Genomic DNA, 22460 nt, shown 5'->3' on the forward strand with positions numbered 1-22460 from the left:
TCCCAACCGTCCTCCTCCCTCAATCATTGTACAAAGAGGTTGTGATTGGTTCCTGGGTTTTTGGTGATTTGGGAATGGGCTTGAATGGGAGGATTGTGGGAGTAAATTCAAATGTGTTCACAGATTTGTCTGGCTTCACCCCACCTACATATTAATATTACTCATAATAGCTTTAAAACCCACTGCATTTCCGTTAAGCTTTATTGATATGTTTGAAACTAAAATAGGGAATCGATTTTAACCAAATATGTGCACTATTAATTTTAATAATAATAATAATAATACCTTGGACTTATATAGCGCCTTTCATGGTACCCAAGGTCGCTTTACAATGAGGGGGGGGGGGGGGGGGGGTTAGGGGTCCACACTAGTAACCACCACCAATGTGTAGCACCCACCTGGGTGATTATGCGCCAGAACGCTCACCACACACCAGCTTGAGGTGGAGAGTGAGGGAGTGAATGAGCCAATTACAGTGGGGGATGATTAAACGAATTACACAAATAAAAAGGATAGATGTAACAAAATTCACAAACAAGAATATAAGAATATAAAAGAATTCTGAAGTGCAGTAAGCATTGCGAAAACTAAAAAGAAAGTTCCCACCAATTTTACGCATGCACCGGAAACAGCTGTTTCAATCAGCTGCTGTGCTGCTCGTGTTTTGCCAAAAAATGGAGGACAACGCGATCAACCTGTGCGACATGAGAGAGACGAGTGATAGGCCCTAATAACTTGAGGAGTTCGATGTGGAAGTAGGCCTAGTTCGGATTTTTGGTATATCAAACTATGGAGAAGAACAAAGCGGTAGGCTATGCAAACTGTGCAATCGAGTTCTACGTAGGCGAAATTTGTTTGACATTTCTAATCGTAAACACAGACACAGCTACGTTGAAGCCTGCAGCAGTACTGCAGGCACGAAACTTCACGCCAATAAATCATCAGAAATATTGCTGGCTTGCGTCTACAAGCGCCCTCTTTACGTTCGTCCTAATGCCTGTTAGTTGTTTGTGGATTGGCCTATATTTGCCGTTGAAAATGGAAACGTCTTTAGACATGAAAAATCGATTTTACAATCGATTCAATGAACAGGGATGGATTACTGCACGGGCCTACCAGGCCCAGGGGCCCAAGGTGTCAGGGGGCCCTGAAGCCCAAGCCTTTGCACTGAATCAATGCCTCAATATCAACAAGTCAGGATGTAGGCTATGAATCTGATTGAATTAAAGTATTGGTCATCCCCAAAATGCACCAGAATACAGGAAATCACATCAAACATATAAAAAAATAATCCGTCCATGTCAAATGAACACTTATGTCTCAAAAATCGAACAGGATTTTTTCGCAGAAGTGACAGCCCTACATGCTACTGTAGGCTTAGTCACAGTAAAAAACAAATGGTGATTCAATGATATTGCAACCATATACATTTTTGTCAACAAAATAATACAAAGAACTGTGTGCTTGGCACAGTGCCCAACACTGAACATAACAGGGATTGGCAAGTCCAAATGTATTAGATTGGCTGTGACTTCAGGTATATTGGGACATCAGGTAATTTGGGACAGCATAAGGAAAAAACATTTTAATTCTGCCTTGAAAGGGCTATGGTAAAGTTAGGGGTGGTAATACATTGCTTAGGAAGCATATAACTAAAGTCACATGACATAATGTAGGTGACATCAGACAGGGGGGTGTGGTCAGCATCAAACAGGAAGTTGACCCCCAAAATCAAGAGGTAAGAAAAATGACATGTGCTTTAGGTGGATTTTAATATAAGGCTGTAAAGTGTGTATAATTAATTAAAGGTTGACATAAATGTTGAGCAAATATGTTTGATGTAATATTGCACTAAAATAAACAATCATTGTTTTGAAATTATGTTTATATTAATTTAATTTGAACATTTTCTTGTTGTCCCAAATTACCAAACATGGTGTGGTAAATTGGGACAGCATGTTTCAGGTCATTTGGGACAACCTTTTTAGGGTATACAATGAAATGTGTCAATAGTTTAGTCATAAATAACCGGATTAAAAGTGAAAAAGTCACATTTATAACAACACAAAACCTCAGTGATGTATCCTAGACAACTTTTAGCAGATGAAATTAGAGGCTAAGGTTGTTAAGTCAGAGCTGTTTGTAGTGGGCCTTGTAATTTGGGTCAGATCATTTTATGTCAATAATATCCTGACAAATTAGTAATAATAAAGGCTATGTTGTTAAAGCAATGAAGTAAAAGCATATTTAGACCTTGTGTGTGGTAGTATTGAGACATATTAATTGATCTTTGAAGCAACCTAGCCTAGTAAACTAGCCTAGTAGCCTAGTAAACCTAGCCTAGCATTAATGTATTTGCCGTGGACTCTTCTGCACTTTGCCTAATCTATGAGTTTGTTTTCATCTATGAAACTAATTCATTTTACAGAATAGAATGGCACCCAGGAAAAAGACAGACAGACCAAGGGAGAGTGAGGTGCAAGGGAGAGTGAACAAACAGGGAAAATTAAAGGGAAAGTACAACATGTGGAAGGAGAGCAGAATGAAGGGAGCATTGCAGGAGTACAGGGAACTGGAAAGGGCAGGCAACAGACCTCAGCTCCGTTATCTTGCCAGGGCCTGGAATGTCCCAAAATCCACCCTCCAAAGACGGGTTAAAGGTGTGATCCAAGGACATAAGCATGTAGCAGGACGAAAGCCAGTTCTGCCAGAGCAGGATGAGGCTAAATTAGCAGAGATAATCGAAAACCTAGCAAGACGAGGTTTTCCAATGAGGAAGCCAGAAATCCAGAAGCTTGCTTTTCAGTTTGCACAGGCAAATGGATTAAAAGGTTTTTCTGAGGGCAAAGGTCAGGCAGGCCACTATTGGTTTAAGGCCTTCATGAAGAGACATTGCCGTCTTGGTCTGAGGAAGCCAGAGGCCCTTTCTGCAGCTCGGGCTGCTTGTTTCAACCCCGTAGTCGTCAGCCAATGGTTTAAGAACTATGAGGACATCATCACCGACCTTGGCCTTCAAGATGTTCCGTCTCATTTGTGGAACTGCGATGAAACTGGTTTACAGGATCATTTTGTGTCCTCGCGGGTGGTGTCACCAGTAGGCTCGCCCTGCTTTGAGGTCACTGCGAATGAGCGAGGGGAGACCACCACCCTACTAGCCAGTCTCAATGCAGCTGGAGAATACGGTCCACTGATGGTGATCTTCAAAGCAAAGCGCTTGCGCTCTGAGTGGTGCTACGGGGCTCCCACCAACACTCTGGTGAAATCAACTGAGTCTGGTTGGATAAACACAGAGGTGTTTCTCGACTGGGGGAAGCAATTTATTGCTTCTCTCCCAAGAGGTGACCCCCGTCCACATGTGCTACTGTTGGATGGGCACAGCTCCCATGTTTTTAATTTAGAATTCTTGCAACTTATGAAAACAAATAATGTGCATGTAATTTGCTTTCCACCACACACCACCCACATTCTGCAGCCAGCAGACAGGGCCTTTTTCCGTAGCCTCAAACATAATTGGAACATAGAGGGCCGGGTCTTCACCAGGGAGAATGGTGGGCAGAAGCTGCAGAAGACTCTTTTTCTTGGGATCCTATCAAAGGCCTGGAGAAGTGCAGCAACACCTGAGAATGCCAGAGCTGGATTTAGGGGAAGCGGAATCCATCCTCTGGATCCAGCTCGCATTGACAAATGTCTGTTTGCTCCAAGTCTGACAACTGACAGAGAGGAAGCTCCTGCTGCTGACAGAGAGGAAGCTAAAAATCCTGACACTGAAGAGATGGAACATGTCTTTATCCCACAGTTGGACACCCTGCCTGCACTCAACCTGGATGTGTCAGCAACCGTTGACCTAGATGTGTTTACCACCCTGGACACTACATGTATAGCTGTTCCTTCAACATCTGGGCCTATCCACACAACTGATATGATGCCTCCAGATCCCAGCAACATAGTTGAGGTCAAGACAAGTTTTGATGAGCTGATCACATTGCCTTCCCGTGCACGCCTCCAAGTAGTTACCTCACAAGTGATGCACACTTTGACTATGTCCGAAACAGAGCCAAGGGGCAAGGGAAGGGGAAAGGGAAGGGGCAAGGGAAAGGGAAAGGGAAGGGGAAAGGGAAGGGAAAACAACCTGAAAAAAGGAAAAAAGCAGAGAAAACAGATAATTTGTGCAGTATTTGTGGAGTGAAGTATGGGGACAAAGAAGATCCAAGGAGAGATGAGGAGTGGATGTCCTGTAATTCCTGTAAAAAGTGGTATCATCTTACTTGTGGGGAAGAGAATGGAATACTTGATGATGATGAATCATACCTTTGCACGGACTGCCTTTGAATGTGACACTAGAATTTCAAGATGTTTGTGGGTTATAGGAAAAGTCAATAGGCCAATCTTTAAGATGTTCATGGAAATTATTGACCATGATTGCACTAATATGTGGTATTTGTAATGTTGTAATGTTGTAATGAAATTGTTGATGACTAGACATGGATATCTTTTTAAAAGTTTTTTGTTTATTTGTATTCAATAAGGCCTTACTGCTCTGGCCCAGTCTAATGGTCAGGTTTTGAATGATAGGCTACCATTTCAGGTAGTGTCTGTTGATCACTTTTATGAGTTGACAAATAAATGTTTGGAAATGTTTTAATTAGACCTAGTCTAATAGCCTATAGGACAGATGAATGTAAGTTTTCTGGAAAGAAAATGATCGGTTATTAATGTTTTGTGAATTTTTACATATTGATGCATTTGTGTGCTGTTGATTGTGTATTATTGTTACATGACTTGTTGAATATATGAAAACATAATTTAATTCTACAAAATATAAATAAAATGTTATTGTTTTTTCAAAAAACGTGTTGGATTCCTCTAATTTCTCTTAGTCAATAGTCTAAATCTGATGTTTGTCGACGTAATAATATGTATAATCTAACCAAATCAGAAGATTACACATAATGCATAACCTTAAAGATATATTTATAGATAACAAATCCATTAAAACATTATTTAACATGTTTAATTATAGTTCAATACATTCATTTACACCCACAAATCGGTGTCCCAAGTTACCAAACATACTGTCCCAAATTACCAAACATGTCGCTTAAAAATAGTTTTGTGACAACTGAACTAAAATAGTGAGCCATTCATTAATAAAATATCATGAAGACTTATTTTTTTCACTAAAATGATGTAGACACCTTGAGGAATTCAGAAATGTGTCATTTATTGGGTAATGTTTGTAACTTGATGACAATATTAAGCTCAGAAGATAAAAATACAAATTATGTCCCAATATACCTTAATCCACCCTAGTATAGTAGCTTTGGTTTTAATCTATGTGGAAAGAGTGGGGATATTTGTTTCAGCAATCAGAAAGGTAGGTCAATATGCTTTAAAGAGCTTCTTTGTAATTCTGCAGTCTAGAATCATGCACAATTGCCTATATTATGCAGTACACTTTACAACTACAAAGTACAAGAAAGCCCTAAGCTGATGAAGGCTAGCTAATTTTTTTTAGTTACAGTAGTTAATAGTTAACAGCTAAGAGTTATCTAATTACTAATTACACACTTAACATTCTTTACAAGTTAATACAATGATATACTGTATATCGTAGGCTACAATGCACACAAATGAATGAAGGGTATAAAGAGTCCATATTAAAACTAGCAGTACCGCAGAGTTGTACAAAATGTGACCGCTGCCCAGTCCTGCACATTCTCTGCAAAAGTAAATCACGTTTGTCAATTTGTCTCCATCTCCTACTCTATCCCCTAATCTTGCAACTTTTGTGTATGCAAATGATTGTGTTTGTTTTTGTGTCTTTATGTTTTTATGTGTGTGTCTGTGTATGTGTGCGTGCAACACCACCACCACCAGGCCAATCGGTGTACAGGCACTAAATGTACGCATAAATTAATTTATTGTATGGCCCCCATGAATGGAATTCCACGAAACTTGCATTCAGAGGGTGTCACACAATGATTGTGCAGTTCTGAGCATGTCAGCCAAAGATACCTGCGATTGCAAAGCCTAATTTTTGCTTTTGCTTTTTGCTAACTAGGTGGCGCTATACCGCAAATGTGTGGTTATGGAATGTGTTATGATGGCCCCTTTAGACCAACATGCAACATGATCATCCTAGGCCCTATGGTTCTCAAGATATTCACAGAAAACTGTCCGCCCTACCATCCTTTTGGGGGGGCCGGTACAGTGGTTGCGCAACAGATCAAAACTCAATCTAAATCAATGCTTCCTTGTCATCCTTTTTGGGCTACATGCCCACCAAGTTTCGTGAAGTCCAGTCTCTCAGTGTCCTGGGAATCGTTGACACAAAATTACTGGGGAAAAGAAAAACAATCCGAAGAAAAATAACTCTGACTAAACCTATATGACCGCCATTTCAATAGCGCAGGGGTCATACTTAGAACTAAGAGAAAACACATAAAAAAGTGAAAATAAAATTAGTAAAATTCGGTTTGTTAAGCCTGAATTATCTGCAGCTGAATGTTAACAAGACATAAGCAGGGGCGTCACTAGACCTTATTCACTGGGGCACGTGCCTTAGTAAAAGTCTCCAGTGCCCCAGTAAAATTCTAGCGCGGCTCTAGCTGGAAACGGCAATCATGAGCGCATCTCCGTGCCTGCTTTAATCATGGCTCGAGCCTGTCACTTACCAGCCAATAAAAAAAAAAAAACAAGGAATAAAGAAAGGGGCCATAATAGCCAATCAGGAAATAGCACCTCTGTAGCTGGCTAAGATTGAACGCAACAACCAATGAAAATCGTTCACATGATTCTTCCGAGTGTTTCGTTGTACTGCACACACATACACTGTGGATTGTGGAATCACTTTGAGCATAGAGTAAGTTGTCCCCTGTTTAATGTTACAACAAATTCACAACTTGTTTGACAGAAAAAATGACAAGTTGATCGCTGTTAGAGAGTGTTACCCACATAACTAGCATCTGTTTTTCAATGCTTAGCGTCATTGTAGCCTAAATTTAGCAACAGTTTACCAGCTTGTGCTCTCTCCCTCACACACACACTCACACCATGCGTAGGCTGCATGCACACATGCGGACAATTAATAAGGATTTATACGTATACTGTAGAGACTCCTGTAAAAGTAGCCTATACTGTTTGTGAAGCTGTCCTACTGTAAAACTAAACACAGCCTTCAGACTATTCAGAGATGGACATCAGAAAATTCTTCCTGAACAGATGGAGAGGAACAGTGAGGAGGATGAGGGAGGTATGATAATTTTGCCCACATTAACGGTAACATTAACATTTATGCTGGTAATAGTGCTGTGATTTGATCAATGGTTTAATGGCAAACTTAAATAAGTTTGCTGCATTTGCAAATGTAGCCTATAATAATATACACAGAATCAGAATAGCCATCTGTGTAGATTATTATAGGCTACATTTTGCAAATGATCACCTTTTTAGTAGGCTATTTAAGCTACAAAGAACTGCAGTATTGCCAGGATGTATATAGGACCCTTGGCTGGGAGGGAAGTATATCTCACTTTTGACTAAAAATAAGCTTCCCTTGTGTTAGTAGGAAAGCCTATTAAATTAATGCAGTGAGTATAGGCCTACTTATGCCTATGTGTTTGGATGTTGCTGGATAATGGCTGCTACAACAATTGAGGGAGAGAGTGCTGGAGGAGGAGGAGGAGGAGGAGAAGGTCGAAGAGAGGGGAGAAAGAGCACAGGCTGGGCAGTCCAATACCAGGCAGAAGGAGGAGGAGGAGGAGAGAGACAGGCAAGAAACGGATGAGGACATGATTGGGGCTAGGCGTAAAACTATTCAGAGTATGGAGGAGGATGTCTGTGACCTAGGGGAGATATGTGATGGTCCAAATCAGGCTAGCCATTTATTCATATTGCGCGCACAGTTATTTTTTTTTTTTTTATTGTTTTTTCGTTCTGAAAGGAGGGTAGGGCGGACACAGTTTTCTGTTTAATATCTCGAGAACCACAGGGCCAAGGATAACTACATTTTTTGGTATGTTGGCATCCAGGGGCCATGTCAACCCATCCCATATCCACTCATTTGATGTATAGTGCCACCTAGTTAAAAATGAAAAAGCAAAAACGAGACATTGTAATCACAGGTACAGTATCTTTGGCTGACAGGTTCAAAACTGCACGGCATTTGAAGTGTAGGATCATTATGACACCCTCTGAATGCATGCCAAGTTTCATGGATTTCCGTTCATGGGGGACCATGCAATAATTGAATATATGTGTACATTTAGTGACTGTACACTACGCATGCACACACACACATAAACACACACACACATACACACACACAAGCACAGACACACACACATAAACACACACACACACACACACACACACACACAGAGGTACGCACACACTCACACATCCCTCAGTATCACCAGGGTCTCTACACATAAACTCGAGCATTGAGAACATTGTTTGTGTACACAGAGTTTATTAAAAGGAAAGGTTTTGGACAACTCACTTCTTCACTGGCAAGATGTCGGCAAGCGGAAAAACCTAATAATAAATGAGCGCCTAATCTCACTGAGCTAATCCAATTCTCCGAGATGGACAAATCAGTTTTCAACTAATTACGTAAGCAGCACCTTGGCAACATTTTATCTGGCACAATCTGGTTACATTGCCCTTATCGTATAACGGTAGCGACTAGCGACTACTAGGCCATTTGTTTTCATAACTCGAATCCTCCCTGACATTCGAAATTTAGGAACGTTTCTTGACTTGATAAATAAGATAATTTTTGCAAACTCACTTCATTATTTCTGATTGTGTATATTTCATGGTATATTCTAAAATATCCATTGACTTTATATACTGGCGTTTGTGTCTTTCCTATTTTGCATTCAGCGCATATTGGAATTTTCCCTCCACAGGCACACGTTGGTAAATTAGGAAATGTAATTGCGCCAACGGGGGCAGTTCAGCGTTCAGACGTGCTAAATAAGAAAATAAACTTTGCGCCTGGTGGAAAACGAGTTTTACGCCATGCGCCAGGGTGCAAAATAGGAGCCAGGGCCCCTAAAGTCAGTGGCACAAATTCAGATGCTATTTTAAGGGTGCATGCATGGCCACAGGGGCCAGGAATTAATGCTATGCACACTGATCTACAGACACACCCGTGCACACACAGAAACATTCAAAGCCTTGAGGATATTTGTCCGTTTCCCGGTTTTGTTTCCCCACCCCTGCCCTAGAGTTAAGCAAGCCTAAGCTGGAGGCGTTAAAAGTGAATTCAGAACAGCTAAAGGACATTGTTAGCTGTTCTAAAAGTATGATGTTTGTGTTTCTTAGCTGACAGTTTTGTCCAAAGGGAATTTGGATAAAATGGGTGTAAGGGGACTTCTTTTGACTTGGGGATGTCAGTTTGTGAGTACACAACCCAAAAATAACATCAGGCTTGTGCTACACTGTTGCAGGATGCAAGAAACTAAAGCTATGAATACGATGAACCTAAGTTTCGATTCCAGTCTGTGGTTACAGAAATCGGGGTTGTTAATTCCATTTCATCCCACGCCACCCTTGGGTTAGTTCCACTGACATTTTAGGCTAATATCATAGCAGTAGGTTCTAAAAACCACACCACTGCAGAACACCATGCCTTACAATGATGAGTTCCAGTCAACCATGTTCAAATAGGTCTACATTTTATGTGTTGTTCTTGCTAGTTTCTTCTACCATTTATTCCTTTAGTGTTTAGGGTACGTCTATGTTTTAGTACTGTTTTGCAAGGCATACTTTATGCATAGGCTATCTGTATAACAGAACTGGACCCACCATCATGACCTTTTTTTCACAAAATCTTTGTCCAATCTTGAACATTCTTCTGAAATATAAGGCAAAACCATGCCCTTCTAAAATTGTAGTTGCCTACTGGTCTAATTAATTATGGCAGAACATGTTTAACTGATAAAAATTTATGTTTCAATCAACTTGCAATCAAATTACTCCCTCATTGTCACAGGGGCACCTGCCATGAAAAGTTTACTACACAATACATGCCCATCTTACATACATCATAACAAACGTATACACAATGAAAAATATACCACTTTTATGGGCCACTCCACTTGGCATTGTGACAAAATGTTTTAGTGGCTTATACCGCTACCTCTCATATGTACCTGTAGGCCTACAGTTGTCAATTTCAGAAAAACCTCCACATCTATGTACAACCACTGGTAAAAGTCTTGTAACCCCTTTAGAAATGTTGGTTTCTAACCAAAATACACACTTGGAGTTTTTTTGAGAAAACAAACAAACCAGGACCATTTTAATAGCTCAACACAACTGAAACAAACAATTGGTTTCCCCAAATTCAACACAAAATATCACCAAAATGCTGCGGGAAGTGAATACTGTCAAACTGACACGGTCAAAAGTCTTGTCACCTTTCACAAAAAGTGTATTGCACGATAAAAGCACACTTTTCATCGTTAAAATCCAGTGCTAAGGTTATGGGTAGACGTCAGAATATCAGTCAATTTTTAATGGACAATAGACTTGGTGCAACATGGTACACCTTTCAGGGTATTTTTCATTCTTCCTCATCCAAACATACTACTGTTCTATAAGCATGAACAAAACAGAATACTGAACCAAAACCATATAAATGAGTGACAATAGGTTTGGCAGTTAATTCTATGGAGCAAAGGAACAAAACTAGAACTTTTTGGGCCTCCTGACCAGTGGTTATGTCTGGAGGATGAAGAAGGAAAAATACCCTGAAAGGTGCACCATGTTTAAAGTGAAGCATGTCCATGTGATGCTCTAGGCCTATTTTGCTTCCTCTGGCACTGATAATCAGCTGATATAAAGGGTAAAGTGAGTAAACTTGAGTCTATCGTCCATTAGACTGATATTTCTCAGCAATGCTACCACAGCTGACGTCTACCCATAACCTTAGCACTGGATTTTAACAATAAAAAGTGTGCTTTTATCAGTGCAAAATACACTTTTTGTGTAGGGTGACAAGACTTTTGACTGTGTCAGTTTGACAGTATTCACTTCCCGCAGCATTTTGGTGATTGAAACCAATTGTTTGTTTCAGTTGTGTTCAGCTATTGAAATGGTCCTGGTTAGTTTGTTTTCTCAGAAAAACTCCAAAGTGTATGTATTTCACTTAAAAAACAACATTTCTAAAGGGGTGACAAGACTTTTATCAGTGACTGTATAGCCTACCCTCGCCTGAAATGTTGTTTGGATTTATTGTTATGGATTGCTAACTAGACGCATTGTGAAATTGTTGTTTACTTTAGTGGCTACAGTAAGTGATTCATGTTACATCACTAGGAGGTACACTTCTGTTTTTTTTTAAGTACATGTTTGAAAGGGGAAGTTTTGAAAGAACCAGTGTCTGCACTGAATACAGTTTGGGAGAGCACCATACCCCTCTCTTTCTCTTTCTCTCTCTCTCTCTCTCTTTCTCTCGCTCTCATTTTCTTTCTCTCTCTCTCTCGCTATCTCTCTCTCTCTCTCTCTCTCTCTCTCGCTCTCTCTTAGAATAATGACTTTATTGTGATTTCTGTCTGTTATCTGACATTCTGTTTTACTTACATTAGACCAAACTGACAAAATATTGAAGGGACTATTGACATATGGTCACTTTAGGTCACAGGTATTAGGTCACCGGTGGTTTCTAAATTCATACCCTCACATACTTCACCTTTACCAGTACTTTCCTTTCCAATGACTGCTAAGACACACAGATACACACACACAGAAGGAGAGAGAGAGACCACAAGAGAGAGAAGCAGTGCAGAAAGTCCAGTCCTAATGAACCACTTTCATACATGAATGGGGAAAACCCTAAATGACACTCTCGCATCTCTCTAAAGAGAAGCCAAAGCTGTCTTCCACACACATTACACTACAATACACATTAAGGTAGGTGCCTGTGGCAAATCAACATATTCCTAATTGTAATTATTTTATTTGTTTTATTTGTAATAATACTATGTATTCTTTATGATCATTTAGTACATTTAGTTAGCTATAAAAGCACATTTAAGCTGATAGAGAGAGATTCAGAGAGTTATTTTTGCAGCTTCACAATGGTATAACGTAGGCCTCTTCAAAAGAGTAATGTAAACAACAAGTATAATATATTATGTTATAGGCTTTCTCTCTCTCTCTGATACCTGATATTTTGCTAGGTAGAATTTAATCTGTTTTGTGTTATTATTGAAGTAAATAGTCAGAAACACCAGATGTTTTGGGTATGTGTGGTTGGTTACAATTGAAACCAAAAGCTGGAGTAGAGGATGGATATTCATCAAATGTTTGACCAATCAGATTTATGACTACTACAATATGTGCATTTGTTTTTGGTTCTCATAAGATGGCTAATCAAAGCCCCTGGAGATTTCTGGCTCTTGTCATTTGGTGTGGAATCCTTACTATTACCATGGTGATCCTGGCAGGTTTCATCATTAACATGAATCAGAAGGTTTCCACCAGTCTTCCAGTCCTCACACAAGTAATAGCATACTTACTGTATTAAATAATTTAATCACAAACCTAAACCGTGGATTTAAACACTCATATTATTCATAACTGTGGATATAAACACTCATGTCATTCCATGCATTGAACTCATTTGATTTCATGTTCTCCACTTGACATTCGGTGTTGTTATGTAGCCAAATCAAAACCACTTTGAATTTCTGAATATCTTTCATATTTAAGAACAACATGAAATATCTGTGTTTAAGAACAGTTGATGTAGTCATACATCACATTTGAAAATACAGGCTATTTATTGCTGGGGTAAATCTAACCAATCAAACCAGTGATGAAAAGTCTGTCAAGCAAAATGTTCAGCAAGATGCCATGGGCATTGCTCTCTAGTAAATGAGGAAATGAATACATCGTAGCATTACTGACTGTCTTATTTGTTTCTCATAGGCTGCTGACAGGTTCATCGAAGACCCAATCCCATTTGGTATGTTTGTGTGTTTGATTTGATTTCTTGCAAATAATGAATAACGACAGATTTGCATCAAAAAGTATGTTGTATACAATATCAAGCCAGAAGCACCATTAATTCATTTATAATAGGTCAGGGTCATACACAATTCTTTGGAAAATAATTTAGCTCACTGTGGAGTCTAGACAGACAGGTTTTTAACCTGTAATAGTCTTTCCAAAAGTGCATGTATATCACACCAAAATGTGCTGATGTTGAAAGAGAAAGTAAAACTAATATCTATTTTCTTTCCCAGATCCTCCTGTGACTTCAGCATACATGACATACACTTATATCCATATGATCATGGGTATGTGCTTTCACTTCTCTATCCAGTTCCATGTCACTGAATATATCAGGGCATGGCATTATCACACATCTTTAGTCATGATTCAGTTCATGTTTATGTAAACAATGAAAAAAACCTAAACTATCAAAGCATTACGTTATTAGCTATGTGCTCTAAGATGACATTGGGATATGACAAAGATCCATAGAAATGGAAAAATTTAAACAGAAGATTCATCCAAATGCCATTTAGACAGTGTAGAACATTTGCATAATATGTCATGTCATTGTCAGTAGTCTGAGTTATACGAAATGCCTAGTGCACCTGCATGTGGTTGGAATACAGACGTCACCCTCATGTTCACCTGTAATGCTTGCTGATAAGAGTTTGTCAGTAAGACTACAACTAATCCTATGTCAAGCCCATCAGTCGTCTTTCAACAGACAGCTATTTACAGAAGGTCTTTGGTAGTCTGCAACACACAAAATATGATGACAAGTATACAAACAGATGTGGTAAAGGTTCTACTTAGAATCTTTGCCTCAAAAGAACATTCAAATGTTCTGCCCTTATAAATATTTACTCTAATGATATTAAAGAGATGGTTCCAAAGGGTTGTACAAGGAAGTCCAGGGGGCTTTGGGGAAATCCTGTAAAGGTGTTTTCCTCTCCTAGTTACGCATTCCGATTATTTCTAACTTATAAAGGCATTCATTCTTATTTTTGACCTTTAAATGAAATGAAAGTTACAAGAAATCTCTTAATAGGTTCCTAAAACCCTCCCTCCAAAGTGGCTCGGGCAGCATGTTGCAACATAATTGTTACAAAATCTATTGGGTGACAATAAGGGTGGATATTGACATTTTATTATTGGGTGAGCATTGGGTATCTTAAAATGGTAACACTTTATTTTAACGTGTTGCTGTTACAGTGTACTTACCTAATTAGGTACAGTGGTACAACCTGTGTAACAACATGTACTATCAGGTACTATCATTTTACTTGCATAATGTATTTGTGGGTACTTACATATAGTTGTTACATTGTAATACTGAGTGCTTTTACAAAACTTTGCCAATTTGCCTAAATTTTCATCAGAGGCAAAGAGCTGACCTGAGACCTGTTGGATGGGGTAAATCTGGTCATGATAGATTTGATATACAAAGCATGCTTAGCTCCAGTCAAGGCCTCATTGTCTTCAGTGTACATGTAACAGCTGTGCTGCTACAACCTTGTTACTCTTTGATACAGTGGAATAAACTGGAACAGGTCTTGTCTTGGAACAGGTCTACTAATTCACATGTACTGTGTGGTGTAACAGCAGACACGTTTCAACACATCAATTACAGGATGCATAACATCATTGACAGGATGTATATATGTAGATGTAAGTACTTAACTGGTACACTTTATTTTAATGGGTTTATTTCACTGTATCAAAAGAGTAATAAATGTGTACCAACACAGTTGATACATGTACTACAGTATGTAGGGTAATGGCAGACATGTTCCAAGACACCAATGACACAACATACATATAATATGTAATTGTAAGTACTTAACTGGTACACTTCATTTTAATGGGTTTATGCCACTGTATCAAAGAGCAATAAGTGTGTACCAACACAGTTGATATATGTACTATGTAGTGAATTAGTAGACCTGTTTCAAGACATCGAAGACATAACATACATGTCATATGTACATGTAAGTAATTAACTGGTACACTTAATAGGTTTATTCCACTGTATCAAAGAGTAACAAGGTTGTAGCAGCACAGCTGTTACATGTACTGAAGAAGAATGCTTTGTATATCAAATCTATCATGACCAGATTTACCCCATCCAGCAGGTCTCAGGTCAGCTCTTTGCCTCTGATGAAAATTTAGGCAAATTGGCAAAGTTTTGTAAAAGCACTCAGTATTACAATGTAACAACTATATGTAGGTACAGGGCTATACAGTGCGCCCATTTCACTCGCACATGCGAGTAAAAATGATGGTGTGCGAGTGCAAAAAAATATTTAGGCGCACTGGTGCGAATGACTTCTAACCATGTCAATGTTTGTCTACAAAATACACCGCAACATCGAGAAACATTACTGGTGCAAACCATAGAATCACGTCGCGAATTCATGCAGCATAAAAACTACACCTCCCATCAACGTTAGCAGTTTCGCGTTGTGACTCGCTAGTAGTCGCTTCTATCAAATCCAAGAGCGCGCAGAAAAAACGGAAAGTTAGACTAGCCAGCCAAGATGCAAAGATTGAAGAAATTAGTTCTTCCACGGCAGAATTCATCGGATATAGGAGGAACAGAATGAGATTCTGAGAATGCAGTGAGAGAAGGAAAGGTAATTCAATACAATAGATGTAATACTCCCATTTTATTCAAAGCTAGAATGCTACAACACCAGGCTTCCACGCATGCTTGTTTGTTTACACCGAATACAAGCTGAAGAGCAAAACGAAAGTAGGCCTTGCCTTGAAAGTAGGCGTTTGCCTACTGCCCCCATCAATGCAGATATTTCAAATAAAAAATAAAAGGATAAAAAAAAAATATCCTTGATAGCCTATGTTGGGTTTTGTGGAAGAGAAAATGGACTGTTTTAGTAGTAGTATTAGGCAGTATGTACTGTAGTCAGATAGGTCACCATGGGCATATTTGGATTAGCTACAGATGGATTCAAAAATAAATAAATTAGCCTACATTTGGCAGGATACTTGATATACAGGCTAAATGCAAATATGGCAATGTATTATATTTACATTGACAAAATGTAAGAAAATAGAACAGACTGAAAATAAAGTAGGCACTGATCTTTAAAATCCTGTTTCCTGTAGACTAAATGTTGTCAATCATTCTTAATATTCGCAATTGGTGCACTGGCATGTTTAACTGTTAGCTGCAGTGTAAAGTTAGATTATGTGTAAGTTAAGTACAGAACTGACTGTGCGCCCAAATTTTTGTCTCTGCTCCTAAATTTTTTAACTTGGGCGCACAAGTGCTCCTGGAAAAAAATGTTAGTGTAGAGCCCTGAGGTACCCACAAATACATAATGCAAGTACAATGATAGTACCTGATAGTACATGTTGTTACACAGGTTGTACCACTGTACCTAATTAGGTAGGTACACTGTAACAGCGACACATTAAAATAAAGTGTTACCCTTTAAAATTTACCAGTATGTTACATAAGAATATATATATTTCTAAAAACCTCTTGAAACTGGTATGGATCCCTCATTACAATCTAGCGACGTAAAAAATAAACTTTGATAGCACACATGAGATCTTTGATTGATGTAATCATGCTTGAAAATCAAAGTACCGCTCTGTTACAGCAGAGATGAGATGCGAGATCATATTATGAATGATTGGGCTTGCCAACGTTTTGTGACATCAAAATACCATGTCCAGGGGGAAGGGTGCAAGCCAAGAATGGTATTTACGACAGTAAAATGTGTAAAATACAAATTCTCTGCAACAGTAAGGGGAGCAAAAAAAAAACGAAACTGCATTGGACACCTGGAAAATTTCAGACTCACATTGTACAATGAAGCATGCCTACCACTAAGCAGTGGGAGGAAAGTATAGGTTATAGAAAGATATAGTCAGTCAAGCAGGGGGGATTTTTCTCTGGGGGGAATCTTGCTCTGTAATCTTGTAGCACAAATCTACTGTTTTACATGTTCATTCAATGTGGACTTGAAGACTGAAGTCGACACATCAAATGTAACACTCCACAACCATTTTCACAGCTGATCTCAAAACATTTCTCTCTATTGTCTTTGAAGGTGATAATTTGACATGGAAGTCTTCTAACTCAGTGAACACATCACTGAAGCTTGAGGATAACTCGGTGACAATCAAGTTGACGGGCTTGTATCTGTTCTATGGCCAGGTCACCTTCACGGATGAAGAGGGTACAGTCAATCTTTTTTTAGATCGGACAACTTATAAAGCTCAGAGAGGAATCAGTAAAGCTGTGAAGCCCCGTGGCAATGGTCATAGCTGTGTAACCATAACTGGTGTACATCAATTCAAACTTGGTGACAAAGTGAAACTGAATGTAACTTCAAAATCACCTTTCATGGAGGATGCTGATAAAACATACTGGGGGCTTTACTTGCTATATCAAATTAACTGAGTAAATTATCTGTTGTGTTTTCTTGAATTCTTTCCAACAACTTTTTGTGCTAAAATGCTAGTGAAGCCTCCTCATTATTTTAGATATGCATGGATATATACTAAAAACACATGTTTTATGGCAAGAACATACCATGAAAATTAAACTCAGAAATGCAGAAATTACAATGTGCTGTAATAAACCTAAGTGCAATATAATATAATAGGACCACATATTTTATATTAAATCTTTATTTTTATATATTTATATATACATATATATATATATATATATATATATATTCATGTACAAATTTCTGATGTTGAAATAAAAAAAACATTTTTATTTCTGATGTATTGGAATTATCTGATCAAATATCATGCGTGGTCGGCCCCAGCAGTGGCGCAACTGGCTGGGGCATCTGCACCGTACCCCGACTCTCTCTCCCACTCACTTCCTGTCAATCTCCACTATCCTATCTAATTATTAAAGGCATAAAAAAGCCCAAAAAATATACTTTAAAAAAAATATATATATATATATATCATGCGTGGTTGAGTGATGTGATGATGATAATGATAAGGATGATGACTGTCGTAGTGGACTAATAGAAGGACAACAAACTTAATAGGAATATACACATTTGAAGAACATTGCACTATTTCAAAATATGTCCATGTACATAATACAAAAAAGCTTTAAGGTCAGAGTTGTTGTTTTAACCAGGATTAACTCTTGAACACATTCCTTACATGGTGAAAAACAGGTAAAGAAAGACCTAGATACCATAGATCTTTTAGTCATCACACTGTGTAGGAAGGCAATCAAATTGCTCCCAAAGTCAATAGAAAAACACCAGGCCTTGAGGCTTGAGTGTGTCTTTATGGGACAGAGGAATCCATTATTAGTGGTAAATATCGTGGGAAAATAGGATTCATCTGAAATTACCCCCAATATTATCAAGCAGTATATACAGGTGGGTCTCAAAAAAGTAGAATATCGTGGAAGAGTTTTTTTTCTCCAGAATTCAAGTAAATCTTTGATATATTCTAGAATCATTACACATAAAGTGAAATATTTGAAGCCATTTTTTGTTTTCATTTTGATGATTACGGCTGGTCTACTTCATCGCCTACCCTGAACTCTTCACTGTCAAAAATTACTTCTTGTTTTAACTTGAATAAGTGAGTAACCTGGTTGCCTTCAAATTGTTGATGTTGTTTGAACATCATATGAGAAGTTTTAATGAGTTGCATGAAATAAAGATAGCATGTTGATCTGAATATTCTAAATCAGAATTCTAAAACAGTTTAATCAACTAAGGCTTCTTTGTCAACACAAAATATTTTTTAGTGAATGTGATTTAAGATTAATTTAACTTGGAGTTTTCCCCCAGAATGCCACAGCCCCAGTTAACATAGGCTATTCTTAAACTTAATAGCAGCCCCCTTACATTCCTTCTTATTTTGGTTTTAAAACGCACAACAGTGCATTCGATTAGGCTACAATTTAAACGCTATTTCCCCCTCGTTTTCCATCTGATTTATTCACTCTGATATTATTCATTTCACATTCTTGACATCACAACACCAATACACAGCCTCAAAAAAAAAAAAAAAAAACAAGCACATGTTTAACTCCAGAGGAAAATGCGGATTCAACTTTCCAAATAAAGAAACCTCCACAAATAAGTCCGGGAGCCAAATGCCAGAATCATGGTGAACCTTGTTTTGTTGGTTAAAGTTTTTTTTTTTCTTTGTTGTTTCTTGTTGCCTAGGGGTTACTCCATAAGAATAGGGTGGGTGCCCAATGATATCCCTTGGGCAATTCCCTATATTCAGCTCTAAAGTTGACCTAAGTAGCGATTTGTCCATTTCATTACCCTTTTGGAAGGACAGCGTAAAATGTAAACCCATTTTTCCTTTTTCTTGCAGTAGTTTGCCATATTGTGACCAACGTAAGTGTTAGATACGACTTTTTTCTTTTACGATCCTCTCTGGACATGTCTGAAGTTGGAAAAAATTAATAGAAAAGTCAACTGAGAGAGCCAAAATGGTCAACATGGGTTGTAAACCCAATTTCTTTGCGCAACCAATTTGATGTCACCCTATAGACAAGTTAAAAGCATTATATCTGTCTTTTCTGTTTAATCATCCCCTTAGAACATTGAAAGTTAAACAAATAAATAAAAAGTAACTAACTTCAGGAGCTTGAATTGTCAGGTGTGTCAAGTCAAGACTAAAATGTGAAAATGATACAGATAAGATACTGAGGGAGAACATGAGGATATGGACACCATATGATGACCTCTCACTACAGGACAGCATTAAAACCACTTAATGGATTTGACATGAGGATTCATGCCAGGGATAACATCCGCTGAGGTATGCAGAAGTAATGGAGGAGACGGACGCAAAGACCTCCCTGATGCAGAAAGAGTTTTCTCCATCAAGTTAATTAATTCTGTATATCGGGACACCTTACAGGATGTTCTTCTGTTTGTCCCCCATGTTGCCAGTCATTTATGTAGGCAATAGGCATGCATTTATAGCACAAAAAGGGAAATTCAGTTCAGTTTAAAAAGAGGCCGACTTGTTAAATTTTGTTCTACATTCATTGGTTACAGAAATGATAGTGGGTAGTATGCCATGAACCCCAACCAGTAGGCACGGCTGAAGTACCCTTGAGCAAGGCACCTAACCCCTCACTGCTCCCCGAGCGCCGCTGTTGATGCAGGCAGCTCACTGCGCCGGGATTAGTGTGTGCTTCACCTCACTGTGTGCTGTGTGTGTTTCACTAATTCACGGATTGGGATAAATGCAGAGACCCTCACGGGATCAAAAGAGTATATATACTTATACTTATACTTTTGGGTCCCGACCCACCAGTTAAGAAACACTGTATGTTACAGTTGATTCCACTGTTGCAAAGTTTGCTTCTTGTCAGTTTAATCATCGATTTGGGATGCTGTTTAAAAAATTTTTACCAGATCTACTTCATAGGAGCCCCAATGTACAGAATGAATAGCCCTCTGCCAGCCAATCAGAAAATAGTATTTCTTGTCTCTTGGGGATACCTTTTCAATAATATGCCTTGTAGTTTCTTTTTAAAAAGTTGGTATACCATGATTATTGTGTGGATATTTTGTATTTGTGTGTGTGTGTGTGTGTGTGTGTGTGGATGGGTACGCCTGCATGTGTGTGTTCCAGTTTATAGTATTTAGAGTATTTGTGTGTGAGAGAGAGGTTGTCAGTGGCTCAGTATCACTATCTACAGGTCGAATAGTGAAAAGACAAAACTCAAGGGCATGCTTACACATTTTTTATAGGTCCCCTATAGATGGAATTTCACCAAAGCGCCCAGATGCTGTCTGGGTGATCATTACACATCAAATTTGGTGCAATTCAGAACATCTCAGCAGAAGATTGTGGCGATTAATGCACCATGTTTTTGCATTTTCATTTTTTACTGGTGGGTGCTACACCACAAATGAGTGGGTGGGCTGGTCCCCTTCAGACCAATACCTCAAAACATTTGTCATCTTGGGTGCAACAGTTCTCTGGTTATTCCGCGGAAAGTTTATTTGGCCTACCCAGCTTTAGGCGGGACATCTGTCTCAAATGACTGTAGTCTTTTAGTTTAGCCAAAAGGAATGGCTGAGACAGAAGACAGCCAAAAAGGAATGGCTGAGACAGTTTATTGTAAGCAGACATGTTTCCACCTACAATGACAAATTATGTATTTCATTAATTGTCCCCCAAACCCACACACACACACACTTGTATCTGCTCGGAAGGCCATATATGGATCTTCCTGCTGGACACTGACAATAGGGATATGCCCCGGAAGGCCATATTTGGACTTGATTGCCACTGATTGCTCCCCCCGATCTGAAGAACCTTTTGTTTTATGTGTATTCTAATTTCGCTATATATCTGGCTATGGTTACTGCTTTTTGATTTGGCTCCTTTGTGACATTTTATGCTGAACCCTGTGTATTGTGAAAGTTCTTGTGCTGCTGTAACATCCACTTTTAGCCAACTCTGTTAGCCAGAATAAAAAAACATACATTGTCAGCCAGCTTCAAAGATTCTTTCCTGCTCTATAGGTAAATCGATTGGATTAACATTGGTTTTTAAATCAACACATGGTGTCTTCATCTGGATTTATACAAAAGACACCCAACATACAAGCTTATTTAATTCTAACTAAGTTGCATGGTCTGGAGTCCCGGAAATTGTGTTGCTTGTTGTGTCTGAAAAAAAAAACCCTTTACAACTCCTATATGACCTCCACTAGCACTGTGGCGGTTAAAATTAGAAAGTGAATGTTACATAACTGAACTCATCTCTATTTCTTTACTTTCACACTCATGTCATGTCTGAAATCAAAAAGGGCAATGTAACTTTGACAGGTTTCTACTCTGTTTTTTGAGGAAAGGGGATTTCCTTTTGTTGAAAAGTAACTGAAATGATAACCATGATTACTCATTTGTCTGGACTTTCCCCAACCTGCAAAGAGGTATGGTGGGTGCATGAACTTCCTGTTTTTGCAGAGTCAGCTTCTCGAACACGTTTCACATTTGTGTTTAATGATTGCAATATGAATTACTACATGACTCATGTAGATGTTGCATGAGAACACAGCATGATAGAGAATGTATACCATCTGCATACCATCAAAATAAATCTAGGATGTTATAAAAGCTAACTACAAATAAATAGGCCTACCTTAAAAATATTTAGGCTACAAAAACGTAAAAACTTATAGTACATAATACTTTCATAGTACGGTCAAAGGCTCATCTCAGGTAAATTATACACAGTTAGCTGTCAGACATAACCAAATAGCCTACACTAGCCTACCCTATATGCATCTTTGGTCTTCTTATGATTGTGGGATGCATAACTTCGCATTTGATCGTTGTTGTCGTTTTATCCTTACAAATAGACACCTATGCACACACAAGTGAAATGCCATTTCCCTACATGTTTTACAACAGCTCTATGTAAAAATCCATGAATCCTTGAATCCTTACTCA

General features: G+C 38.6%; 1 protein-coding gene across 1 annotated transcript; it reads left to right on the forward strand.

Annotated features, from left to right (window-relative positions):
* Positions 1–11819: 11819 nt before the first annotated feature.
* On the forward strand, positions 11820–17645 carry lta (lymphotoxin alpha (TNF superfamily, member 1)). The gene is made up of 5 exons (XM_076279570.1): positions 11820–11922; positions 12377–12514; positions 12943–12979; positions 13260–13313; positions 17088–17645. The coding sequence occupies exons 2-5, from the start codon at positions 12377–12379 to the stop codon at positions 17438–17440; spliced, it is 582 nt and encodes a 193-aa protein (XP_076135685.1). The 5' UTR covers positions 11820–11922; the 3' UTR covers positions 17441–17645.
* Positions 17646–22460: the final 4815 nt, after the last annotated feature.

This window comes from Alosa pseudoharengus, unplaced genomic scaffold (assembly GCF_046254945.1).
Source record: "Alosa pseudoharengus isolate Yale_2024_CS ecotype anadromous, Long Island Sound unplaced genomic scaffold, YU_APseudo_1.1 YU_APseudo_1.1_scf_12, whole genome shotgun sequence".
NCBI lineage: Eukaryota > Metazoa > Chordata > Actinopteri > Clupeiformes > Clupeidae > Alosa > Alosa pseudoharengus.